A 27,701-nucleotide genomic window follows, 5' to 3' on the forward strand; every position below is an offset into this window, starting at 1 on the left:
GAGACGCATGACTTTACAATGAACATTTCTTAAAATGGATGAATTCAGCGTGCTAGTTGTTTTGGATTTTGCCATAGGGTGGATTTTGCCATAGGGTGGATTTTGCCATAGGGTGGATTTTGCCATAGGGTGTCTGCAAATGTTTGCAGTTTTTATATGATAACTGATGATCAATGGGCCACACCCCGGGCAGTAATTCGACCATGCTTACAACAAGTTTAGATAGTTAGTCTAGCGGCCAGCATTTCGATATTGCGCCTATTTTTCAATGTTTCTTGTGTGAAATTGGTCCGTGGGCCTAGAAAAGGGGGGTGGCCCGCGAGAATGATTTTAACATTAAATACGTCTTGAGGTTAGTCATATTTAGTTTTACTGCAACAGGAATTGTCACAATGATGTTTGTTCTTCAAATAATGTATTTGATTGGCTCTGCTGCTTTGGATACTTTCAGGGTAAGGAAACCAATGTAATTTTGGATGAACTATCCCTTTAACAGGTATGGCTCTCCGTTTGACGAGTGTCTGCCGGTTTTTGCTCCTCCCTTGAGCTTGATTTGATGAATTAAGGTCACTAATTTAGTAAGGAACTCCTCACAGCTGGTTGTCTAGGGCTTAATTGAAAGCAAAAAGCTACAACCTGCAGACACTAGGCCCTCCATGGAATGAGTTTGACACCCCTGCTTAAACAGTTTGGCCTGTCAATCAATCACTGTGGGTGGGATTGTCAAGGGAGGGGGCAGGATGTTTGAGTCAGTTCATAGGGTTTCAGACCTGTCAATCAATCTCGGTGGGTAGGATTTTGAGGGAAGGTGGTAGATTAGTAATCTTTGTCAGAAACGCGTGTAGTCTACTCTTTTAATTTAGTTTTATTGTGGAAAAAACGAGAGAGAAATGATGTCATGTGAACATGGATTCCCTGTTGAGAAACAATATAGAATTGCAGGGAAATGGGTTTAAAATCACATTTAAAAACATGTTAAGGGGAGGACACCCAGACTCCCCGCCAGTTTGTGCACCCCCACTTTTATACAAAGTCAGGTGCATATGAAAAGACCTACAAGTGTGATTTGAAGAATGTGAAGCAGGTGTTTAACATGTGCTTTAATACACAGAAAGCCACAGTTGACGACTCGTTTGTGGACACTAATCAAATCAGTAGGCCTATATCAATATTTTGAATAACACCATACCAAGTACCATGACATTAGCTTTTATAACCTTCAATCTGTTTATTAGATCATATTTATCATATTTTCTCTACTACCTCTTGTTCCTGCAGTGAGGATTCAACATCTTCACCGAATGTTTTCATCATTTATCTGCAGTAGTAGCCTACCAGTATGCAAATTAGAGAGCTGGTTTACTTGTCCCGATTCGATACCATGGAATTAGAAATATCAAAGTATGGTTTATAAATGGCAAAGAGATCTAGAAGATTGACTTTATTCAATCAGTTGGACACCTTTAATGAACTGTGCAATACTTGCTGTTTGGTCGTCAATCAAAGCACAGTAAGTAGTCTATGGGCCGGGACTCTATGGCTGGCTATAGTAGGCCTATGAAACACGCAAAAGAAAATGCATGAATATGCCACAAAACAATAATTAAGTGGATTTGAACTCATCGTTACCACTTACATTAATGTACATTGGAAGTGTAAATTCACTCACAGGAGACGTTGAAGAGTACCTCGCTACCTCCATGAAAATAAATGTGACTGTAGCCAACCAGAGCGCACAAAGATCACACGGGTACCGAGTGGTGGGACAGACTGCAGACTGACATTCCAGCAGTGTCCCTGTCATCTCTGGCTTTGTGACTGACAGGCGCCTGTCCTATAAATAGATCACTAGAAGATTAATGTCGTTCATTCGAGTGGGAGAAGGCTCTACTGACTTTTCTGACTAGCGAATTTAAACTTTTTTAAATGAAAAGAAGCCTAGTTAATTAATGAAGTGGAAAAAGTAGCCGGCTGACAAAGCAGTTTATCGGCTATTTCTCCGATGGTCGGTGCTTATGGAAAACTCTTATCAGGTGACGGAGTTGCTGCTGAAGTTGAATCTTTAGGAATTAAGTTCTAGCAGGGTGCATGTCATTACTGGAGAGAGAAGGTTCTCTCCTCAACCCATAGAGCTTTTCTTTATCACTTTCTAGTCTCTTGTGTTCTCACGGTCTTTCTCTTCCCCCAGTGTCTCACTCACTCACTCACTCACTCACTCACTCACTCACTCACTCACTCACTCACTCACTCACACTCTAATGATGTATATGAATCTCTTCATCCAGAGGAGAGGAGTGAGTGTGTGTGGAGGGGGCTCAGGACTCTCTGAATAGAATCTAGGCCAGACACTGTCGCCAAACCTAAGACTTAATTTAACTCCTGCAGCGTGTAGCAATCCCATGCCATGGTGCTTACAGCTGCTGCTGCCACGCGACCCAAGTGTAAATGAAGTCTTAAGTGAGAATGGCTTGCATCATCTTTAAAGTCAACATAGCTCAGGAAGATCTAAGCAATAGTCAAACCATTATAAGCCATTTCCACACCAAAAATGATCTATTTTCTTTGGAGAGTCTTCATGCGCCAGGTATCCTTTCAACATCAGACATGTCTCTTTCTTTACCCAGCAGCCCCTGAGAAATAATGGATGTGCACGCTGAGTGTTTGTGTGAGATAGATGGAGGGCGACCTGGCAACTGACTTTGTATGGAGAACTGAAGGCAGACTAATGAATACTGAACACTATGCTCCCAAATTCATGAAACGTCACAACCTCAACTATTCCATTATTAATAATCCTGAACTCTGCCGTCCTTTTGTCTGGTCTTGCCGGTTTATACTTGGTACTTAACGGTCTTTCTCTCCTCATCTCTTGTCCTTAATCTGCTCTGAGGACAGTGGAAGGCAATATGGTGGATCCCTCTTTTTTGTTTACATTGGGTGCAGATGAAGGAAAGGAGATATGAGGAAGCTTCTATAAACTATTGACACCCATTGGTCCAGTGTTGTTCGTTGCACAGGAAAAAACAATGCAAACTGATTCACACCCACCCATTACTTAATGCAGAATAATCACCCCCACCACCACCAAAACACTATGGGCTAGCCTAACGCTAGCCGCAAATGTGATTGTCATGCTGTCTCTGTCATGAGCTCTTTAGGTAAACTATCTATTCATCAGGGTGCCACCCGCCAGGCAGCCCAGGCTATTTCTAGTGGGACGAGGAGGCTAGCCCCTGGGTACCTGACGTTGGAAATAGATTAGCTTGAATCTTGTCTGTCTCTCTGATCACTTAATGTGGCCATTTTCCTTTCTCTCTGTGTGCTTGCCGATTTCTCCATCTTTGTTTCTAAAATAGGCCGCGTCTTACTTCACTTTGTCCCCCCTCTCTGCATTGCTCTCCCTTCTCTTTATAGGACTCTCTCCTTTTCTATCTTTGTCCTCCCAGCTATGTAGCTCAGCCCTGTCTGCCGCCCTGTCTGCCGCCGTTCTTCTCACTGTTTCTAATTTAACTTTATTTGTCACGTATAGACCTTACCGTGAAATGCTGACTTACAAGTCCTTAACCAACATTGCAGTTCAAGAACAGTTAAGAAAATATTTACCAAATAAACTAAAGTAAAAAAAAATCATAAAGTATCATATCAATAACGAGGCTATATACAGGGGATACATTATCAGTGTCGTCGTTCAGCCGCAACTCGGTGAAACATAAGATATTACATTTCTTAACTTCATTGGGATAAGGGGAAGTATTTTCACGTCCAGATGAAAAACGGTACCAAAGTAAACTGCCTGTTTCTCAGGCCCAGAAGCTAGGATATGTGTATAATTGGTAGATTTAGATAGAAAACACAAAAGTTTCTAAAACGTTAAAATGATGTCTGTGAGTATAACAGAACTTATTTGGCAGGTGAAACCCTGAGGACAAACCATCCAGAAAAAAAATTTGGGGTCACTGTTTTCAATTAGTTTTCTATGGGAAACTATATTTATGAGGAACCTGGTTGCAGTTCCTATGGCTTCCCACTAGATGTCAACAGTCTTTAGAAATTGGTTGATGTTTTTCTTTTGAGAAATGAAGAAGTAGGGCTGTTCTTTGAGTGTCAAGCCAAGTGGACTCTTCTGTTTAGTGCGCGTGACCAGGAGTTCGTTCCACGTTGTTTTATCCGCTTTTGAACACAGTAAATTCTGTCTATATTTTATAGACTATTTACATTTTAGGATATCTAAGGTTGGATTAGGGACGTTGTTTGGACCAAGTTTACAGGTAACTTATTAGGTACTTTGTAGTCATGTTGGGCGAGTTGGAACCGGTGTATTTCTGAATCAAACGCACCAAATAAATGGACATAAAAAGGAGGGGATATAAATAAGGAATTTATTGAAAAAAAGGACCATTTGTGATGTTTCTGGGACCCTTTGGAGTGCCAACAGAAGATCTTCAAAGATGAGGCATTTTCTATATCGCTATTTCTGACTTTCGTGTCGCCTGGTTGAAATACGTTTTTCATTTGTTGTATGCGGTGCGCTGTCGTCAGATAATCGCATGGTTTGCTTTCGCCGTAAAGCCTTTTTGAAATCTGCAACAAGTTAAGCTTTATTTTGATGTATTACACTTGTGATTTTATGAAAGTTAAATATTTATAGTCATTTAATTTGAATTTGGCGCTCTGCAATTTCACCGGATGTTGTAGCTAGCGTCCCACTGATCCGAAAGAAGTTCATGTCCCATTGGTAGGATAATCGTAATCGTAGGTCATCGATTTTATTTTCCAATGATTGCATGTTAGCTAGTAGAATTGATGGCAGTGCGAGTTTACTCTCTCGCCTACGGATTCTCAGAAGGCAGCCTGGTCTGCGTCCTTTCCCTCAGTCTTTTCTTCACCGAAATGACTGGGATCTGAGCCTGTTCCCGGGAGAGCAGTATATCTTTCTTGTCGGACTCTTTAAAAAAAAAAAAAAAAAGATTATTCCAGTTCGTGGTGTGTAATCCCAGTTCTGATGTCCAGAAGTTATTTTTTGTCATAAGAGACGGTAGCAGCAACATTATGTACAAAATAAGTTACAAACAACGCAAAAAAAAAACTAACAAAATAGCACTAACTAATTGCAACTGATATCGAAATGATATCACACAGTGTATCAAGAATGAAGTGTCTCTGAAAACAAGACAGTAATTATTCAGTGGCGTCCTGGGTACTCATGCTCAGGCATGAACTTTAAAAACAGGTGATGTCACTGCTTTGTGATGCTAGTGCCTCAACTGACCATGTTTTCATGTGTAATCACTGTTTCATTATGTAACCTCTCTCCCTGTCCCCCAGGTGTGCCCCTCTCCACCCAGTGGGGTCCCCAGGGTTACTTCTATGCCATCCAGATCGCCCAGTACGGCCTGAGCCACTACAGCAAGAACCTGACGGAGCGGCCACCCCATGTGGAGCTGTACGACGCGGCCGAGGAGAAGGACAACCGCGCGGGCTCACTCAGCGGGCCCTGGACGGTCCCCAAGGGCTGCAGCCTCACACGGCTCCACGACAAGGGCCGTGCCACCGCCGTGCGCCAGTTCAGTGCCCCAGGTAGGATGGCAGCGGCACATGTATGTCTGTCATACAGGGAGGTAGATAGAAACACACAAGAATATTATTCTATTTCCATCTTTGCGGTGGACAGAATGCAGTGGTTGAAAATGAGGCTGGAATGTTCTTCTCTATTCAGTTCTGTCCTCACCTCAATCTCTGTAGAGCTTTCTTAGACCTTGATCATTATAACATCATCAACCTCTCCTTGATCGCTCTTGTCTTTCTCTTTCTCGCTCTCACCTTTTGTCTGGCCATTTTTCTTCTCTGCTCCATCTTTTTTGAAGGATATTCCTCTCTACTCATCTTTCTTAGTCCCCATAGAATTGCACAGGTTAATGTTTTTTTCCCTCATGAATCTTGCTATCGAGGCAGCTCTGCACAGCCACAAAGTCATTATTTGAACCTTAACCCACTGCTAACCCAATTTTGACTTTTCAGCTGGCCAATCTAAAGGGAAGTTGCTCAGTTCTGCCTCCAGGACAAGACTCGTGACGTCAACCTACTAGAATGAACTCCCACAATCCCTCTCGCTCACTTGCTCTCCCTCTCTCCCTCTCTCTCTCTCTCTCTCTCTCTCTCTCTCTCTCTCTCTCTCTCTCTCTCTCTCGCTCTCTCTCTTCCCCCCCCTTGGGTATCTGACAAGCAGATCAATGAGTTTCATTTGATTGGAAGCTTGTGGCCTACATATCCCATACAGAGCAGATTGTGGTCACTACTGTATGTCTCAGTCGTCAATGGCAGAGAGGCGCCTGGATTCTGGGCGCTGATGCTCGTTCTTTTGTTGATCATCCTGTAATGCAGTTTTCCCCCTGCAGCAGATCGAACTCATTAACATTAGCAGGGCCATTCTATAAGGAGACAGTGGGGTAATTGTTGTCACTAGGTAAGTTCCATATGGCTAGAGCTGTGGTCTGTGAATGTGTGAGTGCTTGTGTGTTTCGATAGGCCTAAATAAGTGTGTGTGTTTTTGAGAGACTAAACAAGTCTGTGTGAGAGCACAATTGAGAACCTGGGTTTGTATTTGTGTGTGTGTTGTCACAAACCGACTCAAAGTGCGTAACAAAAAAGGAGACAATGTCGAGATAAGGAATAACAAAATATATTTATTTAACTAAAGTAAACTAAATATAATTAACAATGGTGTGTGTGTAGTCAGTAATCAGTAGTGTGAGTGGTTGCGTGCATAAATGTGATAATGAGGGGTGTTGAAAGGTGCCAACGCAAACAATCAAAAACAGCCACACTACTGATTACAAAATCTGTGTCTGCATGGAGAGAGTCTCCCCAATGAATGGGGAGGAGGTGCATTTATCCTATTTCACTGACGACCCTCCCGGCTCCGCCCACCGACATCCTATTAAGGAATAAAAGAGCAAAGCGAAATAAATCGGCAGACCGAGTGGGAGGGTCGTCAGTGTGTCACAATACCTGCATTTTAATTTGGATACCAGGTTTAGTATCACAATGCTCGATACCAAAACGATACCACAGCAAAAACAGAAGGCCTATTAGCCAAAGCCACAGAATGGCACTTGATCCAGACAGATGAACTCAGGTACTGCTCTGTTCAATTGCCAGGCATCTTTTGAGTTAAATACATTTGAAATGTTTTACGTCAGACTTCTTCAGATACAGCCAAGTATGAATTAATGAACCAATTAAACAATCTAACTACATAACAACATCATGGTAATACCTTTTTTGAATGCTAAATCTCTATTGAAAAACTGTGTAAATCAAGATGTAGCCGAGGCCTATGCACAATTAAGGTGAATGCATATTCAATAGGAGTGTGTGCATGCGTTGAGTTATTCAGCTTGTTTTGGCTGATTTCATGGGGTACAGATGACAATCTGTTTCCCTTCCATGTGACACTTATGTTACTGTACTGATCAACAACATTTGCATAGAAGTAGCTTATTTTATAACATTGCCACTGTCTCTTTAACTAGTAATGAAGTCGTTCACGAACCAAGAGGGGTCCGGCCTGTCGGAGCCCTCAATTCTCTGAGGCAATAAATCTTTGACAGAGAGAGAGACATGAGGGAAACCGATAAAGTGAATTAATTATGTTTTTGGTGGAAAGTTAGCCTACAAAGCTGGGAGCTACCAGTATCTTCTTGCATTGTAAAGTATTTTAGCCTGTATGGACATTGTTTTGCGAACAGTAATTAACAGTTTCAACTTTTCTACATGCCTTGTCACATTATTCAAATGTTAACTTCTGTGCAGCATGAGTGAGGAGCTAAAATAATGCAGCCCAGACTCCCAGTGCAGGCTAACAGTGAGTATGTGCAGCTAACATGATGCACCCCAGACTCCCAGTGCAGGCTAACAGTGAGTATGTGCAGCTAACATGATGCAGCCCAGACTCCCAGGCTAACAGTGAGTATGTGCAGCTAACATGATGCAGCCCAGACTCTCAGTGCAGGCTAACAGTGAGTATGTGGAGCTAACATGATGCAGCCCAGACTCCCAGTGCAGGCTAACAGTGAGTATGTGGAGCTAACATGATGCACCCCAGACTCCCAGTGCAGGCTAACAGTGAGTATGTGCAGCTAACATGGTGCAGGCTAACAGTGAGTATGTGGAGCTAACATGATGCAGCCCAGACTCCCAGTGCAGGCTAACAGTGAGTATGTGGAGCTAACATGATGCACCCCAGACTCCCAGTGCAGGCTAACAGTGAGTATGTGCAGCTAACATGATGCACCCCAGACTCCCAGTGCAGGCTAACAGTGAGTATGTGCAGCTAACATGATGCAGCCCAGACTCCCAGGCTAACAGTGAGTATGTGCAGCTAACATGATGCAGCCCAGACTCTCAGTGCAGGCTAACAGTGAGTATGTGGAGCTAACATGATGCACCCCAGACTCCCAGTGCAGGCTAACAGTGAGTATGTGGAGTTAACATGGTGCAGGCTAACAGTGAGTATGTGGAGCTAACATGGTGCAGCCCAGACTCCCAGTGCAGGCTAACAGTGAGTATGTGGAGCTAACATGATGCACCCCAGACTCCCAGTGCAGGCTAACAGTGAGTATGTGCAGCTAACATGATGCAGCCCAGACTCCCAGGCTAACAGTGAGTATGTGCAGCTAACATGATGCAGCCCAGACTCTCAGTGCAGGCTAACAGTGAGTATGTGGAGCTAACATGATGCAGCCCAGACTCCCAGTGCAGGCTAACAGTGAGTATGTGGAGCTAACATGGTGCAGGCTAACAGTGAGTATGTGGAGCTAACATGGTGCAGGCTAACAGTGAGTATGTGGAGCTAACATGCTCTTCTGCTCTTCAAATTAAATTATTAACACACCCATAGTATAAAACAGCCTTTAGTCTTGATGTCTTTGCTTGTTTAGTACATGGCCTCGCATGTGAATCCTTAAAGAGATGGTGGGGCTAAAGCTTAAAGTGTGAACGATGCTGAATGGGTGTAGACAAAGAAGAGCTCTCCAGGAGGTGTACCAAAACATTCAAGACATTTTGTCAAAAGTGAGGTTACACGTTTAGCAATTTTCAAACCAGAATTACTTTCCCATTGTTCTGTAGTGTGATAATACCATTTTGTAGCTCTGAGTCTCTACTTTTATCCAATGTAATATATATATATATAGATCTCTCTCTCTCTCTGCGCAGAATACTTATTGACCAAAAGTACAACTTTAGATTTTTATTCATTTGTAAATATTTCTAAAAACATAATTCCACTGACATTATGGGGTACTGTGTGTAGATCCGTGACACACATTCTCAATTGAATCCATTTTAAAATCAGTCTAACTCAACATAATGTGGAAAAAGTCCAGGTGTGTGAATGAAGGCAATGTATGGATTAGTGCACTTGTGCTGCAGACAACGTAGCATAGTGTCTCTCTCACCCCCGGTCATCAGCAGCATCAGACAACGTAGCATAGTGTCTCTCTCACCCCCGGTGATCAGCAGCATCAGACAACCTAGCATAGTGTCTCTCTCACCCCCAGTGATCAGCAGCATCAGACAACCTAGCATAGTGTCTCTCTCACCCCCGGTGATCAGCAGCATCAGACAACCTAGCATAGTGTCTCTCTCAACCACGGTGATGAGCAGCAGCATCAGAGAGGAGATGGGATCTCGTCTGTATTCCCAGCCCATCATTTATTGATGGCAGAGTAATCACAGGGCCACAGTACAAATCCACTTACTCTCTGGGTTGCCTTAAGTAATGGATTTATGAGTGCATTAAAGAGCTGTAGAAACCTGGGGCCCTGCCTGCCAGCCTGACTGTCTCTCGGTCTGTGCCTGCCTGACTGTCTCTTGGTCTGTGCCTGTCTCTTGGTCTGTGCCTGTCTCTTGGTCTGTGCCTCTCTGTCGGTCTGTGCCTGTCTCTCTGTCTTACTCTTGTTTTCTCTGACTGAGGGGGCCATCCCTCTGCCTCTCCTTTTATCTCTTTCTTGTGTGTGCACACTCTCTCTTTCTGAAAGTTTAACAGTGCCGCCTCCTCTGAGTGTTTTCAGAGTGCTGTGGTGTGCAGACTTAGTAGGAGGGAGGGAGCTAGGCTTAGCCGCTGACAAGGGGCCTGAACAGTTTGGGATAAGTTCAGAAGATGATCTCTGTTTGGAAGGAAGTGGGTGTGTCTCTACATATACAGTACCAGTCAAAAGTTTGGACACCTACTTATTCCAGGGTTTTTATTTATTCCAGAGTAATTGAAGACATCAGGACTATGAAATAACACATATGGAGTCATGTAGTAACCAAAAAAGTGTTAAAACAAATCTAAATCGATTTTATATTTGAGATTCTTCAAAGTAGCCACCCTTTGCTGTGATGACAGCTTTACACACTCTTGTGTGCAAAACCCTTGAATGAGTAGGTGTGTCCAAACTTTTGACTGGTACTGTACGTGTGCGTGCGTGTGTGTGTGTGTGTGTTAGGGATTCAACATTTCCTAGTAGTATTGTCAAACTGTGTGTTCCATGCTGGGCTGCTGCCTAAGGAAGTGTTGCAGTGCGAGATGTGGACTGAATCCAGACAATAAAACGGAATTCAACAATAGTCCAAATGTATTGAACTTATCAGGTGGGAACCAAGTAAATGTATAAAAGCATGTATTCATTTGCCCAAGTTTATCATGAGATGAACAGAGTGATTCTTATGTCCTGCAACTTTCTGATGAGGCAAGGAGAATTCCTCCGTCTCAATGCTATATGGGCGATGTGCGCCGCTATCACTGTGTAGCCGTTAGCGATGATGCTAATAAAAAATCTCCCGATAGATGGAAAGGCTGTCTCATAAAACATTCTGAATTAAATGTTAACTACATAGTAGCCTCTGTTTACCTGACAGAATATCATTTTTATTTACATCAATCCAGTGGGTATTAGTATTGTAAATTCTACCCACGTGTGACAATGCAAATGTGTGCTACAAAAACCTAGCTAAACAGCCTCTTGCTAGGTGCACACTGGAATTAAAGGGTGACTACACGCTCAAATTTTAAAACATTTTCCCAGACCTCAAAAGTGGTCTTCTGATGTGGTTTAGTATGGTTGTTGACTTAGAATATCCCATTTTTAGATTGTTTTAATAAGTGTGGTTTTTGAGAGCGAAAAACCTGAAAAACAATGAAGTGAAAAACAGAATCAATTACTGAATTTAGATTTTTTTATTATTATATATTTTTTTACATATTTCCGTTTTAGGGGTGTAATTAGGATATGGGCCAAGCAGCACCTTGGTCTATTTTCATTCTCTCCCCACTATCTCTCTCTTTCTCTCCCTACTATCTCTCTTCTCCTGTTCTCTTCCTTCTCTTCCCCCTCTCTCTCTTCCCCCCAGTCACTCTTTCTCACATACATACTAACCAGGATCCCATAGGGGAGACTTTCTCTCAGAACCCATACATCTGTTGGAGGGGGGGGGGGACTTTCTCTCAGAACCCATACATCTGTTGGAGGGGGGAGACTTTCTCTCAGAACCCATACATCTGTTGGAGGGGGGAGACTTTCTCTCAGAACCCATGCATCTGTTGGGGGGGGCTTCTCAACGTTCTATTACAATGCAAGCCTACAGAAAGCTGTCCTTAGAATGACACGCTAGCTCTTTATGATGCCGCATGTTTAAGACAAACTGTCTTGGGTGTGATGGGCCTTTTTCTAAATGCAGCGCTTTGTTACAAAATAAATCCCAACGTCACAATCTCCCTCACCCTGTTCTTAACCTTGAGAACAAACCCAAATACACACATTCTCATTAGTTCAGAGAACGATGGACCCTAGTGACTACCAGCACTGTGAAGAACTGTGAAACCATTAAAACCACCATGTTGTTTCTCCCTCCTGTCACTACAGAGAACTCTGAAGGTGTCTCCCTCCCGCTGGGCAACTCCAAGGACTTTATCATCTCCTTCGACCTCAAGTTCACCTCCAACGGAAGCGTGTCTGTGGTGCTGGAGACCACGGAGAAGGGCGCGCCCTTCGTCATCCACTATGTCACCTCCGCTCAGCTCATCGCCTTCAGCGGCCGCGACATCACCTACGGCATCGGGCCCCGTGCCGCCTGGTCCACGGTCACCCGGGACCTGCTGACCGACCTGAGGAAGGGCGTGGGCCTGTCCAACACCAAGGCCGTCAAGGCCACCAAGGTTAGCACCTTCAGTCTTAATTGTGTTAGAGCAGGGCTCTCCAATCCCCAGTTGATTCAGTTTGTCAACCAGCTAATTATTACGATCGGCTGCAGTAGATTAGTGGTGTAGTGAAAAATCCTACAGCAGGGTGGTTCTCCAGGAACAGGGTTGTAGTGAAAAATCCTACAGGAGGGTGGTTCTCCAGGAACAGGGTTGGAGTTAAAACCTACAGGAGGGTGGTTCTCCAGGAACAGGGTTGTAGTGAAAAATCCTACAGGAGGGTGGTTCTCCAGGAACAGGGTTGGAGTTAAAACCTACAGGAGCATGGCTCTATAGGAACAGGGGTGTAGTGAAAAACCTACATGATGGTGGCTCTATAGGAACAGGGTTGGAGTTAAAACCTACAGGAGGGTAGATCTCCAGGAACAGGGTTGGCGTTAACCTACAGCAGGGTAACTCTCCAGGAACAGGGTTGGAGTTAACCTACAGGAGGGTAGATCTCCAGGAACAGGGTTGGAGTTAACCTACAGGAGGGTAGATCTCCAGGAACAGGGTTGGCGTTAACCTACAGCAGGGTAACTCTCCAGGAACAGGGTTGGAGTTAACCTACAGGAGGGTAGATCTCCAGGAACAGGGTTGGAGTTAACCTACAGGAGGGTAGATCTCCAGGAACAGGGTTGGAGTTAAAACCTACAGGAGGGTAGATCTCCAGGAACAGGGTTGGAGTTAAAACCTACAGGAGGGTAGATCTCCAGGAACAGGGTTGGAGTTAACCTACAGGAGGGTAGATCTCCAGGAACAGGGTTGGAGTTAACCTACAGGAGGGTAGATCTCCAGGAACAGGGTTGGAGTTAACCTACAGGAGGGTAGATCTCCAGGAACAGGGTTGGAGTTAACCTACAGGAGGGTAGATCTCCAGGAACAGGGTTGGAGAGCCCTGCTGTAGAGAAACAAGGAAACGTATAGAAACTATAATACATTTTAACATGTTGGTTAAGACCATAAGATACTATTTACAGTATTATAATCAAATATATTTTTAAATGTTAGTTACCAAATCAGCATATAACCCATAAGGTTATGAAGTACCAGACACGTAGAAGTTGTGTGAATCTTGGTAGGAAGAGTTAATGTTCCTATCATGTTAAACATGGCTTCAGTGAAACAAAACCACCCCCCCCCCCCCTTTGTTTCCAGGTGATGCCGCGGCGGGTTGTGCGACTGATAGTCCGTGGGCGCGGTGCCATCGACAACGTCACCATCTCCACCACGGCGCACACGGCTGCTTTCTTCGCCGCCAGTGACTGGCTGCTGCGCAACCAGGACGAGCGTGGCGGATGGCCCATCATGGTCACACGCAAGCTGGGCGAGGGCTTCCGCCCGCTGGAGCCTGGCTGGTACTCCGCCATGGCGCAGGGCCAGGCCATGTCGACTCTGGTCCGCGCCTACCTGCTCACCAAGGACCAGACGTACCTGAACGCTGCGCTGCGTGCCACCGGCCCCTACAAGCTGCACTCTGAACAGCACGGCGTCAAGGCTGTCTTCATGAACAAGTACGACTGGTACGAGGAGTACCCCACTACACCAGGCTCCTTCGTGCTCAACGGCTTCATATACTCGCTGCTCGGTCTCCACGATCTGGCCGAGACGGCGGGCGAGAAACTAGGCCGGGAGTCTGGCCTGTTGTTCTCCAGGGGCATGGAGTCCCTCAAGGCCATGCTGCCACTGTATGACACTGGCTCGGGCAGCATCTACGACCTGCGGCACTACATGCTGGGCACAGCCCCCAACCTGGCACGCTGGGACTACCACACCACACACATCAACCAGCTGCAGCTGCTGGCGTCCATCGATAACGCGCCCATCTTCCGGGACGTGGTGAAGCGCTGGAAGAGCTACCTGAAGGGGGGGCGGGCCAAGCACAACTAGGAGCCGGTCCTGGAGGGGGGGCGGGCCAAGCACAACTAGGAGCCGGTCCTGGACCAGGAACTCTATGGGGAGGTGTGGGAGGAAAGCGGGTGGCATGTGTGTGTGCACATCTCTCTGTGTGTGTAGCCTACGTAGCTACTTGTGTGTGCACATCTCTCTGTGTGTGTAGCCTACGTAGCTACATGTGTGTGTGTAGCCTACGTAGCTACGTGTGTGTGCACATCTCTCTGTGTGTGTAGCCTACGTAGCTACTTGTGTGTGCACATCTCTCTGTGTGTGTAGCCTACGTAGCTACATGTGTGTGTGTAGCCTACGTAGCTAAGTGTGTGTGCACATCTCTGTGTGTGTGTGCACATCTCTCTGTGTGTGTAGCCTACGTAGCTACGTGTGTGCACATCTCTCTGTGTGTGTAGCCTACGTAGCTACGTGTGTGTGTGTGTGTGTGTGTGTGTGTGTGTGCACATCTCTGTGTGTGTAGCCTACGTAGCTACATGTGTGTGTGTAGCCTACGTAGCTAAGTGTGTGTGCACATCTCTCTGTGTGTGTGTGCACATCTGTGTGTGTGTGTAGCCTACGTAGCTACGTGTGTGTGCACATCTCTGTGTGTGTGTGTGCACATATGTGTGTGTGTAGCCTACGTAGCTACGTGTGTGTGCACATCTCTGTGTGTGTAGCCTACGTAGCTACTTGTGTGTGTGTGTGTGCACATCTCTCTGTGTGTGTGTAGCCTACGTAGCTACGTGTGTGTGCACATCTCTCTGTGTGTGTGTGTGTGCACATCTCTGTGTGTGTGTGTGTGTGCACATCTCTCTGTGTGTGTGTGTGCACATCTCTGTGTGTGTGTGTAGCCTACGTAGCTACGTGTGTGTACATCTCTCTGTGTGTAGCCTAAGTAGCTACTTGTGTGTGTGTGTGCACATCTCTCTGTGTAGCCTACGTAGCTACATGTGTGTGTGTGTAGCCTACGTAGCTAAGTGTGTGTGCACATCTCTCTGTGTGTGTGTGCACATCTGTGTGTGTGTGTGTGTAGCCTATGTAGCTACGTGTGTGTGCACATCTCTCTGTGTGTGTGTGCACATCTCTGTGTGTGTAGCCTACGTAGCTACGTGTGTGTGATCTGGTTACAGAGAAGGTGAAAGGTGTGTTCAGTCTAAAAGCGCTAAATGTTTGCGGTGCCGTTCGTCCCGGGTCTTATTTTTGCCACTGTAATTGCAGCTGTGGTCTATTCCGAGCTAGCTGTTGTAATTATGTGCAAACGTAGCTTCAGGGAGTGTGTCTGTGTGTATGGGAGAAAAAGGGTGCACCCCCCCCCCCCCCCCATTTGTCTCTTCACTCATCAGGATGCTACAGAAGAAGAATGTCTTGAGTGGGTTTATTGAATAGCTTTGTTCCAACACTTTATTCCTTCACTAGTTCTCCCCTCTAATGTTCACCTGTGTTTTGGGATGGCTGAAGAACTAGCTGACTGAAACCATACTGTAAATACTCAATGGAGTATGATATGAGTCTAATTTATAAAGACTCTTTTTGGAGGAGAGTCTTTATAAATTCTGAATGTTGATCAGGTTTTCCCCCGACCGACCAGTTTCCCAACAACATTGATAATAGTTGTTTTGAACGTACCAAATGTTATTTGTTGTTCAATGAAAGTAAAGAGTCCACCGATTGGTGTTCAGAGTAGAAAGATAAGGAGCTACTATCGTCATTCACTAACAATAGCTCCCCTGGATAATCATGAGTAACCCCAGATTTAGAATCAGTTTATTTTAACCCAATCCCAACCTAAAACATCAGTGTCCAATAAATAGATCTGACTTGCGATCAGCGGCAGGGTTGCCTAGTGGTTAGAGCGTTGGACTAGTAACCAAAAGGTTGCAAGTTTGAATCCCCAAGCTGACAATGTACAAATCTGTCATTCTGCCCCTGAACAGGCAGTTAACCCACTGTTCCTAGGCAGTCATTGAAAATAAGAATTTGTTCTTAACTGACTTGCCTAGTTATATAAAGGTTAAAAATAATGTTTTTTAAAAAGCCCTTAGGGGCAGCAACTTCTCACCCCCTCCATTCCCATAGGCCTCATAACCACCTCACCACAATCTCATTTTGGGGGGCGAAGATTGAACCCTGCGGAGCCCCGTAGTCCTAATCTGTTCAGGGGCGGTGTCCGTGTAGCTGCTCTCAGGTCAGTTTGATTGCTCTGGGACACGGGTTGTATTTCAGCCCAGCAATGGGAGGCAGCATCCCTGATCCCCGGCCACAACTAGCTCCCATTACAGCTCCCTGGGGTCGGCCCATCATCCTTCACATACTGGAGCCAGAGGCATTCGCTATAGTCGTTACATTACATCCTATCTTTTCCCATTGCCAGGAAATGGCCGCCCTCCTCAGTCTGAGTCTGGAGCTCTGTTCATGTCCATTATAAATCCATCTTGAATTCTTCCTTAGTGATTTCACTCATTTTAATTTCACCATGGGTTGATTTTCGTGAACCCTCTCCAGTTGTGAGTGTCTGATCAGCAAATGAAATGTAGATGAATGTAACATCTCATTGAATATTGTTATTGTTTCAGTAACACTGACATCATATCCTATTTTACATTCATTGTCAGAAATACTGGCTACTACACTATATTTTAATTACTCTAACAATCATCTGGAAATTATATCAATCATTTGCTAATCAATACACTACAATTCTGGAAACGCGTGTGTGTCTGTGCGTGTGTGAGAGAGTGGGCAGATTGAGGCGTCATGTTGTTCGAGGAACACTGTCAACATCTTTAGTTTCTCAACAAGAACATCGCCGGCGGCTGAGGTTGTTTTGAACGCTGCCCTAATTCTTGGCACACGGAGACGCTAGCGGAAAGCAAGCTAATGACAGTCGCTCTTTCTCCCATCCGTTAGCATGCGTGGGCTCAGGCCTGTTCAATCTCCCTGCCTGGCCTATTGACAGGTGGATGTGAGTGAAGAGGGCTGCAGAGCCACCTCTAATTCAGACGGTTAATAGGCTTGAGTCTTGAGAGCCTGTCGGTGGTGCAGCCGCGGCAGCAGGGAATGATTCAGCTTTTAACTGACTGGTAAACAATGGCTGGCCAAGACGAAGGAGACTGTTTCACTTCTGACTGATATGGTGTCAGATCAAAGATTGTTTATGAGAAGGATGTTCTGCGGCTGTGGTTCAGACGGATCGGGTTTCACCGTCTCCGACCGGCTACAGGAATTGTAAAGTGCGTAAGAGGATTGAAATGTTTTTTGTTCAAAGGACCATTTCTCCCATTTTCCTAAATGACTTTTGAACTTGATAAAGGACGGAATCCGACACCTTCAGTGACGTTGGCCCTCGCTCTTTGAGGTGACGCCAATGACATGTATAAAATAATGAAAGGAAAAGCTACTGCTGGTGTGAGTCGGGTACTGCTGTCAGAGAGGAGACAGTAAGAAGAGTGTGAGCTCCATGTTTTCATTAGAACATGCAGAGGAAATGGTTTAGTCAATGGGGGTTAACCTTCGTTTACGCTCAGTGAAATTCACTGTCAGTCCAGGTGCAGTAGTTCTCAAACTCAAAGCCCCAACCTTGTGTTTCCTAGCCTGGTCCCAGATCTGTTTTAGCACGACAATGACCATAGGATTTCACAAGACGGCACAAACGCATCTGAGACCAGGTAGTGTGTGTGTGTGTGTGTCTACCTGCTCCATCTGATCTCCCAGGTTCCATGTCAGTCACAGGGTTCTGATGGTCACCTCTTCACCCTCTGTGACCCTTGCCCTCTTGTGCCCTGCTCTGATTTCATTCTGGAGGCCAAGTCATCATTTGCTGAGAAATTGCACTCTGAACCTGTCATAACTTGAGATCCCCTGATTTGGATATTCAATGGATATGGTTTGATTCTCTTAATCATTGGTTGGTCATGTCTATTCAATCTCATTTCTTCACATGAATACCACTATGCATATTTCATACTTTGACGGGACTAAGAATGAAGTCCATTCTTTAAAGGGATATTGGGACAGTCAGGCGTACCAATAGGGCCTGTGTTTATTGAGCGCTTCATTTTGTTCATACCAAAGTCTTTAAATGTCCAGGTTGTTTGTTCTTAATGTTTTTGTTTCTGCAGATTTTCCATTAAGCATTTTGTTTGTCAGTATCAAGTCTGAGATATCACAAGATGACAAACGATAATGCTTAAACAAGAGTTTCTGCCTTCCCTCCTCAGAGACAACGGGGGGGGGGGGGGGGGGGGGAGGAGAATCAACTGCCTTTTGGGAAAATGTAGTTTTTGAAATGGAGATTCTAATAGAGTAGTGTCGGAAGTTCTAGTTAACAGAAGATGTGTAAAACTCGCCTGTCTAATGGGATGTGTGCAACCGTACATCTAGTGTTAGTGCTCGGTCACATTTCAAAGGGAAAAATAGGCTCCTAACTGCAGATTCTCCTGGAGGGGGTTGTAGTTTACCAGCTTGTTTTGTTTAGCGTTGGTTTACATGGTGGAAGGATTTGCTTTAGGGTCAGCTGTTTAGTTTTTTTGTTGTTGAGTAAAGCACAATCACAGGCTCCATTAGTTGGTCTATTCTGTTGGATTTAGTTTCTTCTGGACAATGTGCAACGCCTTCCTTTTGAAAGCTGCTATTGTTTTTCACTGTGTAAAGGAATCTTTCTAGTCGTTATTTTCTCTCCTTTTCAACTCGATTCTTTCCACTATCCTGTAAATTGACATGTGCGGATCACATGTGACTTATGCAATAAAATGTAGACTGGGTCCCAGCTGCCGAGGGGCGCCCAGAGAGCGGTTGTACAGACAAGCACAATGTGCACATGCTACCATTTTTTTTATGCAGAGAAAAAGTGTTTATATATAAGAGTGAATCTTTGTGCTTAAAAAGTCGCTTTTTAAAGTTGTAAAATAAATACATTTTTCTTAATGTTGACGTCCAATGATCTTTCTTCAAATATGCAACCCTGTTCCTGTTTAATACTCTTTAATTGCTTAGAAGATTAATCAATCAAGGTGTATCAAAATGCATCGTCGTTTCGGACGAGACGATTGAGTTTGCAATCCGATAGTCTACTTTCATTAACTGATCAGTCCTCTACACAAACCTGAGCAGGGACCTAATGGATGGAGCCTGGGTGAGTTTAAGCACATTGAATTGAAAACTCATTGAGGAACGCTCGACCTGAGCTCAGCAGAGCTCCCCTCCTGACATTTATAGACTTCAGCCCTTCTCTCTCTCTCTCTCCACAAACCCTAATGATATTACCTTTCCTCCTGACAGCCAGTTTGTCTCCCAGCTCTTTAATTAGGCCTTTCCCAGACTCCAGGCTTTGTCTCTTTATTGGCCCCATTGGCCCTCCCTCCACAGGACCATCCTTCACCTACTCTAGTGCCATTCAGATGGCTCTGATAGCATTAGAGGAGTTCATGGTGCTTTCAGAGTCCAGAGACCCAGGAGAGGAGCACTGCAGCTGGGTTCATTTCACTGTCTGTCTGATCAGATTAGCTCCAGGGTGACCCTACGCTCATTGGGTTTGGGTCCGTGTGAGGCTTTTTGTAGATGGGAGAGGGAGGGGGGGGGGGTTCAGTAGAGCAGATTAAAGCAGGGAAGGTAAGAGTTGAGTGAGTGAAAGAGGGAGGGAGGTAGAGGGGGAGAAAGGAAGGTAGAGGAAGCCTCGAGGCATCACTTCATTGTGTAAGACAGAGCTTATGAAGTTACAAGTCTTAGAGGTAGCTGGAACTCTCTCATTACATTTGATTTTCTTTTTCTAATCTTTGCTTGGTTTATAATCCCCCTCTGACCTATTTTGAACACCGATGCTCATCTAATTCAGAAGCAGAATAAACATTATCGACTGCAGATAGTTTCAGCAATATCTATTTCAGACGATGGAACAGCAGAGATAATCATTAACCTAAGACCATGTGATCATTCCCTGATTGCTGCCGTTGATTTACCAAACCAGCTAATTACAGTGTTTTGCTTGGTGCTTTGTCTCGCGGCTCTCCTCTTATAGGCTGTACTGAATAATATAGTGCATTATGCCACTAACTGGCAGCTGTGTCAGAGCCGGAGGTGACCTCGGTGGCGAGGCTGCCATAACCGTGCCCCAACCAGAGAGAGGGAGCGACCTGAGTTGCTTACCCACCATTAATTATGAATCCGGTCGGGCAGACTGGGCCAGGGAGTGTCTGTCTGCCAGAGACCCGACCTCGCGAACAGACTCCAGAACACCACAACCAAGCAGACGACCCAATCCAACCTACCTGCTACCGACCTCCAGCCACACTGGCAGCACACACACTAGGACCTACTGTATTGTAATGAATGTGCTGCAAGATGCCACCTGGTTTATGCTGATGTTACACTAAAGCCCTGTTTCCATTGGTGCTTTGAAATTGGCGCCAAATTAGGCCATCACTGGGGGCTCTCTTTTGCCTCCAGAAGAGGAAGGCGTTAGGTGGGTCAGGGCCTCTGGTAGATTTGGTCTATTAGGTCCCATCTGTTGCTATTAGAAGTCGTATCAGAAACTGTAGGAAATATCAATCACTGAGGATTCCCTCTCTATTTCACTACAGTGGAGCTACTGTGGCTATGCATCGTTGGTACAGAAGATATGCAGAAAGATTACTGCTTGTCAGAGGGCACAACGAACTCAAAGACTGGATCATGGTGCAAGTTAAAGACGCTAGTAGCAACTGATTTCTTAGTATTTTTCAACCTACATCGCCAGGCTACTAACGCCATGTTATCACAGCAATATTTATTTTTCTATGGCTTCTGGGGGTGTTCAGGTGATCAACAACGTTGATGTTTTTTATTGGTCATTATAAGCCGTCACTGTAGTTGAATGAACACATTTGACCAAAACAATCCAGACCTCAAAACCATGATGCTAATACCGATTATTAGGCATTAGGATTCCCCAACCTGTGTGTTAAGGTAGGCCTCTGAGCTGTTCACCTTGAGGACCTTTCAGAAATCTACCCTGTAATGTTTCCATATGAAAAGACTGACATCTTGTGGTAAAGTGTGATATTGCAGGCGTGGCAGTGAGCTCGCGTTTTAGTCACCTGTCACATGTATTATAGCAGGGAAGAGGATTGAACTCTCCTGAAAGACTGTCTGGAATTCAACAAACTACCCTTCATTTTTTTTAAATGTTTGATTACTAATTATTTGCATCAAGAATATGACATTTCCATTATAAGGTCAAAGAATCTCATAACAGTGATGTTTCTAAAACATCCAGAGATCAGATCAAATCAAATGTATTGGTCACATACACATGGTTAGCAGAATTGAATTGATAGTGGGGAGAGAATGAAAATAGACCAAGGTGCTGCTTGGCCCATATCCTAATTACACCTCTAAAAAGAAATATGTAACAATTATTTAAAAAATTCAGTAATTGGTTCTGTTTTTCACTTCACTGTTTTTCAGGTTTTTCACTCTCAAAAACCACACTTATTAAAACAATCTAAAAATGGGATATTCTAAGTCAACAACCATACTAAACCACATCAGAAGACAGCTTTTGAGGTCTGGGAAAATGTTTTAAAATTTGAGTGTGTAGTCACCCTTTAATTCAAATCAAATTTTATTTGTCACATACACATGGTTAGCAGATGTTAATGTGAGTGTAGCGAAATGATTGTGCTTCTAGTTCCGACAATGCAGTAATAACCAACGAGTAATCTAACCTCACAATTCCAAAACTACTACCTTATACACACAAGTGTAAAGGGATAAAGAATATGTACATAAAAATATGAATGAGTATATACATATGAGATGAGTAATGTAGGGTAAGTAAACAACGTGGAATAGTTTAAAGTGGCTAGTGATGCATGTATTACATAGATGCAGTAGATGATATAGAGTACAGTATATACTGTATACATATGAGATGAATAATGTAGGGTATGTAAACATTATATTAGGTAGCATTGTTTAAAGTGGCTAGTGATATATTTTACATCAATTTCCATCAATTCCCATTATTAAAGTGGCTGGAGTTGAGTCAGTGTGTTGGCAGCAGCCACTCAATGTTAGTGGTGGCTGTTTACCAGTCTGATGGCCTTGAGATAGAAGCTGTTTTTCAGTCTCTCGGTCTCAGCTTTGATGCACCTGTACTGACCTCGCCTTCTGGATGATAGCGGGGTGAACAGGCAGTGGCTCGGGTGGTTGTTGTCCTTGATGATCCTTATGGCCTTCCTGTGACATCGGGTGTTGTAAGTGTCCTGGAGGGCAGGTAGTTTGCCCCCCCGGTGATGCGTTGTGCAGACCTCACTACCCTCTGGAGAGCCTTGTGGTTGTGGGCGGAGGAGTTGCCGTACCAGGCGGTGATACAGCCAGACAGGATGCTCTCGATTGTGCATCTGTAGAAGTTTGTGAAATATGAAGTATGTTCCAAATGTCCAACAAACTGGTTTGGATTTAGCCAACTATTTAATACAATTGCATAAACTGGATGATAAGTTATTTCAGTCTCAGTGTCCTGCGTCTCTCAGGGGTCCCAGGTGATACTATATGCAAGGATGCCATGAACCACCTGTGCACGTCAACACAGGAAGAGTCCACCATGAACCCCCTTTGCACATCAACACAGGAAGAGTCCACCATGAACCCTGTGCACATCAACACAGGAAGAGTCCACCATGAACCTCCTGCGCACGTCAACACAGGAAGAGTTAACCATGAACCGCCTGTGCATGTCAACACAGGAAGAGTCCATCATGAACCCTGTGCACATCAACACAGGAAGAGTCCACCATGAACCCTGTGCATGTCAACACAGGAAGAGTCCACCATGAACCTCCTGCGCACGTCAACTCAGGAAGAGTCCACCATGAATCCTGTGCACGTCAACACAGGAAGAGTCCACCATGAACCCTGTGCACGTCAACACAGGAAGAGTTAACCATGAACCGCCTGTGCATGTCAACACAGGAAGAGTCCACCATGAACCCTGTGCACGTCAACACAGGAAGAGTCCACCATGAACCCTGTGCACATCAACACAGGACGAGTCCACCATGAACCCTGTGCACGTCAACACAGGAAGAGTTAACCATGAACCCCCTGTGCACGTCAACACAGGAAGAGTCCACCATGAACCCTGTGCATGTCAACACAGGAAGAGTCCACCATGAACCCTGTGCACATCAACACAGGAAGAGTCCACCATGAACCCTGTGCACGTCAACACAGGAAGAGTCCACCATGAACCCTGTGCACGTCAACACAGGAAGAGTCCACCATGAACCCTGTGCACGTCAACACAGGAAGAGTTAACCATGAACCCCCTGTGCACGTCAACACAGTAAGAGTCCACCATGAACCCTGTGCATGTCAACACAGGAAGAGTCCACCATGAACCTCCTGTGAACATCAACACAGGAAGAGTCCATCATGAACCCCCTGTGCACGTCAACACAGGAAGAGTCCACCATGAACCCTGTGCATGTCAACACAGGAAGAGTCCACCATGAACCCTGTGCACATCAACACAGGAAGAGTCCACCATGAACCTCCTGTGAACGTCAACACAGGAAGAGTCCACCATGAACCCTGTGCACGTCAACACAGGAAGAGTCCACCATGAACCCTGTGCACATCAACACAGGAAGAGTCCACCATGAACCCTGTGCACGTCAACACAGGAAGAGTCCACCATGAACCTCCTGCGCACATCAACACAGGAAGAGTCCACCATGAACCCTGTGCACGTCAACACAGGAAGAGTCCACCATGAACCTCCTGTGAACATCAACACAGGAAGAGTCCATCATGAACCTCCTGTGAACATCAACACAGGAAGAGTCCACCATGAACCTCCTGCGCACGCATTTCTATCCGAAATGTTCAGTGAGCTAAGGGCCGCCACCTGACCTTTGACCCAGAGAGGTTTGGAGAGTGTGTGACGTTTAGAACTGATGCTCAAACCACAATGACATCACTGTGAAAGTCTGTGTCATTTTATCAACCTCTTTTGGAGAATTGGGTGGGAAAACTTGCACATCAAATTGACATCTGGCCAATGAGTGATCTTTTCTTTTGAATGTAGACTACCAACGTGGTCTCGGAGCATTTCATATTATTCTGTACGTCAATCCGAGACATGGTTGTATTATTTAGTGGAAGTCTATCACCCATTTTGAATATGTTACGAATTGCCATTTGTAGAATATGTTACGAATTGCCATTTGTAGAATATGTTACGAATTGCCATTTGTAGAATATGTTACGAATTGCCATTTGTAGAATATGTTACGAATTGCCATTTGTAGAATATGTTACGAATTGCCATTTGTAGAATATGTTACGAATTGCCATTTGTAGAATATGTTACGAATTGCCATTTGTAGAATATGTTACGAATTGCCATTTGTAGAATATGTTACGAATTGCCATTTGTAGAATATGTTACGAATTGCCATTTGTAGAATATGTTACGAATTGCCATTTGTAGAATATGTTACGAATTGCCATTTGTAGAATATGTTACGAATTGCCATTTGTAGAATATGTTACGAATTGCCATTTGTAGAATATGTTACGAATTGCCATTTGTAGAATATGTTACGAATTGCCATTTGTAGAATATGTTACGAATTGCCATTTGTAGAATATGTTACGAATTGCCATTTGTAGAATATGTTACGAATTGCCATTTGTAGAATATGTTACGAATTGCCATTTGTAGAATATGTTACGAATTGCCATTTGTAGAATATGTTACGAATTGCCATTTGTAGAATATGTTACGAATTGCCATTTGTAGAATATGTTACGAATTGCCATTTGTAGAATATGTTACGAATTGCCATTTGTAGAATATGTTACGAATTGCCATTTGTAGAATATGTTACGAATTGCCATTTGTAGAATATGTTACGAATTGCCATTTGTAGAATATGTTACGAATTGCCATTTGTAGAATATGTTACGAATTGCCATTTGTAGAATATGTTACGAATTGCCATTTGTAGAATATGTTACGAATTGCCATTTGTAGAATATGTTACGAATTGCCATTTGTAGAATATGTTACGAATTGCCATTTGTAGAATATGTTACGAATTGCCATTTGTAGAATATGTTACGAATTGCCATTTGTAGAATATGTTACGAATTGCCATTTGTAGAATATGTTACGAATTGCCATTTGTAGAATATGTTACGAATTGCCATTTGTAGAATATGTTACGAATTGCCATTTGTAGAATATGTTACGAATTGCCATTTGTAGAATATGTTACGAATTGCCATTTGTAGAATATGTTACGAATTGCCATTTGTAGAATATGTTACGAATTGCCATTTGTAGAATATGTTACGAATTGCCATTTGTAGAATATGTTACGAATTGCCATTTGTAGAATATGTTACGAATTGCCATTTGTAGAATATGTTACGAATTGCCATTTGTAGAATATGTTACGAATTGCCATTTGTAGAATATGTTACGAATTGCCATTTGTAGAATATGTTACGAATTGCCATTTGTAGAATATGTTACGAATTGCCATTTGTAGAATATGTTACGAATTGCCATTTGTAGAATATGTTACGAATTGCCATTTGTAGAATATGTTACGAATTGCCATTTGTAGAATATGTTACGAATTGCCATTTGTAGAATATGTTACGAATTGCCATTTGTAGAATATGTTACGAATTGCCATTTGTAGAATATGTTACGAATTGCCATTTGTAGAATATGTTACGAATTGCCATTTGTAGAATATGTTACGAATTGCCATTTGTAGAATATGTTACGAATTGCCATTTGTAGAATATGTTACGAATTGCCATTTGTAGAATATGTTACGAATTGCCATTTGTAGAATATGTTACGAATTGCCATTTGTAGAATATGTTACGAATTGCCATTTGTAGAATATGTTACGAATTGCCATTTGTAGAATATGTTACGAATTGCCATTTGTAGAATATGTTACGAATTGCCATTTGTAGAATATGTTACGAATTGCCATTTGTAGAATATGTTACGAATTGCCATTTGTAGAATATGTTACGAATTGCCATTTGTAGAATATGTTACGAATTGCCATTTGTAGAATATGTTACGAATTGCAATTCGTAGAATATGTTACGAATTGCCATTTGTTGTGGCTAAAGCTAACCCATCCACCCAGAACAACCACCCTCCTTTCGTTTTTACCTTTAAGTAACCTGTCTTATGTAACCATAACAAATGTAACATATCAAACTCATTTGAGTGTCCCTGATTTTATATTTACTATGTTACGTTTACTCTGAGACCAGTCTGAGGCTACTCACACGTGTAAAGTGTAGGCCTGTAACATGAACGTTTAATACACTCTATTTTCCCTATTTTAGTTTGTGTCAGCTCGGTCTAATGATACAGTGTACATACTAATTTACCTGTTGTGACAAAGTGTGTCCGACTCTTAATCAGTGAAATTCGGGATACAATTGGCTGAATGGCAGAGCTGTCCTTCAGCAACACAATGTTTTCCCTGAACACCTCTATCTCAATATGCAATAATAGGCTACTTGCAGTTCAGCACCACAACGTTTTCCCTGAACACCTCTATCTCAATATGCAATAATAGGCTACTTGCAGTTCAGCACCACACAAATTCACATTGAGGATGCACACCATGATAATAACTTAACTAATTGAGGATGATCACATTTCATGCGTCTTCTGTTTTGTTCTTTCATACAATGTCCTTATCGAAGGTGTTAAATTGGATTGCAACACTATCAATCCATTGAGATTTAAAAAAAAAAAAATTGTAAAGCTAACCAAATTGGATCGTTTTTTTCCCCCCTCCAAAATCTGAACTTTTACCTTTCCAGGCAATTTGAGACTTTCCAAATGAATGTGTACGCATTCCTAGCATGATTTGATATCACTGTCATTACATCACTACATTAAACTAGGCTACATTAAACTACCTAATGGTTCATGTTTACTTGCCGTCACCTGGTTACAAGTCCCAGTGAAGATGTTTTCTACAATCCCAGACGGCAGATACTCCACACTACCAGGTAACAACAACACACTGGTGTCTTGGGAGGAAATACAATGTTTTGATAAAGAATACCTCAGGGGCTAAATCTGTATAGCTCACAAGAGATTCTTCTGTTTGCACCTCGTTTGTCTTTGTGTTCAGGCCTAATGGGCTTCCCATTTTGTTTTAAAAGTCATTCAAAGGAATGAATCACCAAGTCGTCACAAATAGCATATTGAATCAATCACCAAGTTGTCACAAATAGCATATTGAATCAATCACCAAGTTGTCTCAAATAGCATATTGAATCAATCACCAAGTCGTCACAAATAGCATATTGAATGAATCACCAAGTTGTCACAACTAGCATATTGAATCAATCACCAAGTCGTCACGAATAGCATATTGAATGAATCACCAAGTTGTCACAACTAGCATATTGAATCAATCACCAAGTCGTCACAAATAGCATATTGAATGAATCACCAAGTTGTCACAACTAGCATATTGAATCAATCACCAAGTCGTCACAAATAGCATATTGAATGAATCACCAAGTTGTCACAAATAGCATATTGAATGAA

General features: G+C 43.5%; 1 protein-coding gene across 1 annotated transcript in view; it reads left to right on the top strand.

Moving 5' to 3' along the window:
- Positions 1 to 19,033, top strand: part of glceb (glucuronic acid epimerase b) — an 80,183-nt gene extending 61,150 nt beyond the window's left edge. The window contains exons 4-6 of the mRNA XM_031812519.1: positions 5,326 to 5,577; positions 11,910 to 12,202; positions 13,382 to 19,033. Of these exons, the coding sequence (XP_031668379.1) occupies positions 5,326 to 5,577; positions 11,910 to 12,202; positions 13,382 to 14,113 (1,277 nt within the window). The 3' untranslated portion in view covers positions 14,114 to 19,033. The remainder of the gene's footprint in view (positions 1 to 5,325; positions 5,578 to 11,909; positions 12,203 to 13,381) is intronic.
- Positions 19,034 to 27,701: the final 8,668 nt, after the last annotated feature.

Source organism: Oncorhynchus kisutch, unplaced genomic scaffold, assembly GCF_002021735.2.
Source record: "Oncorhynchus kisutch isolate 150728-3 unplaced genomic scaffold, Okis_V2 Okis03b-Okis08b_hom, whole genome shotgun sequence".
Classification (NCBI taxonomy): Eukaryota; Metazoa; Chordata; class Actinopteri; order Salmoniformes; family Salmonidae; genus Oncorhynchus; species Oncorhynchus kisutch.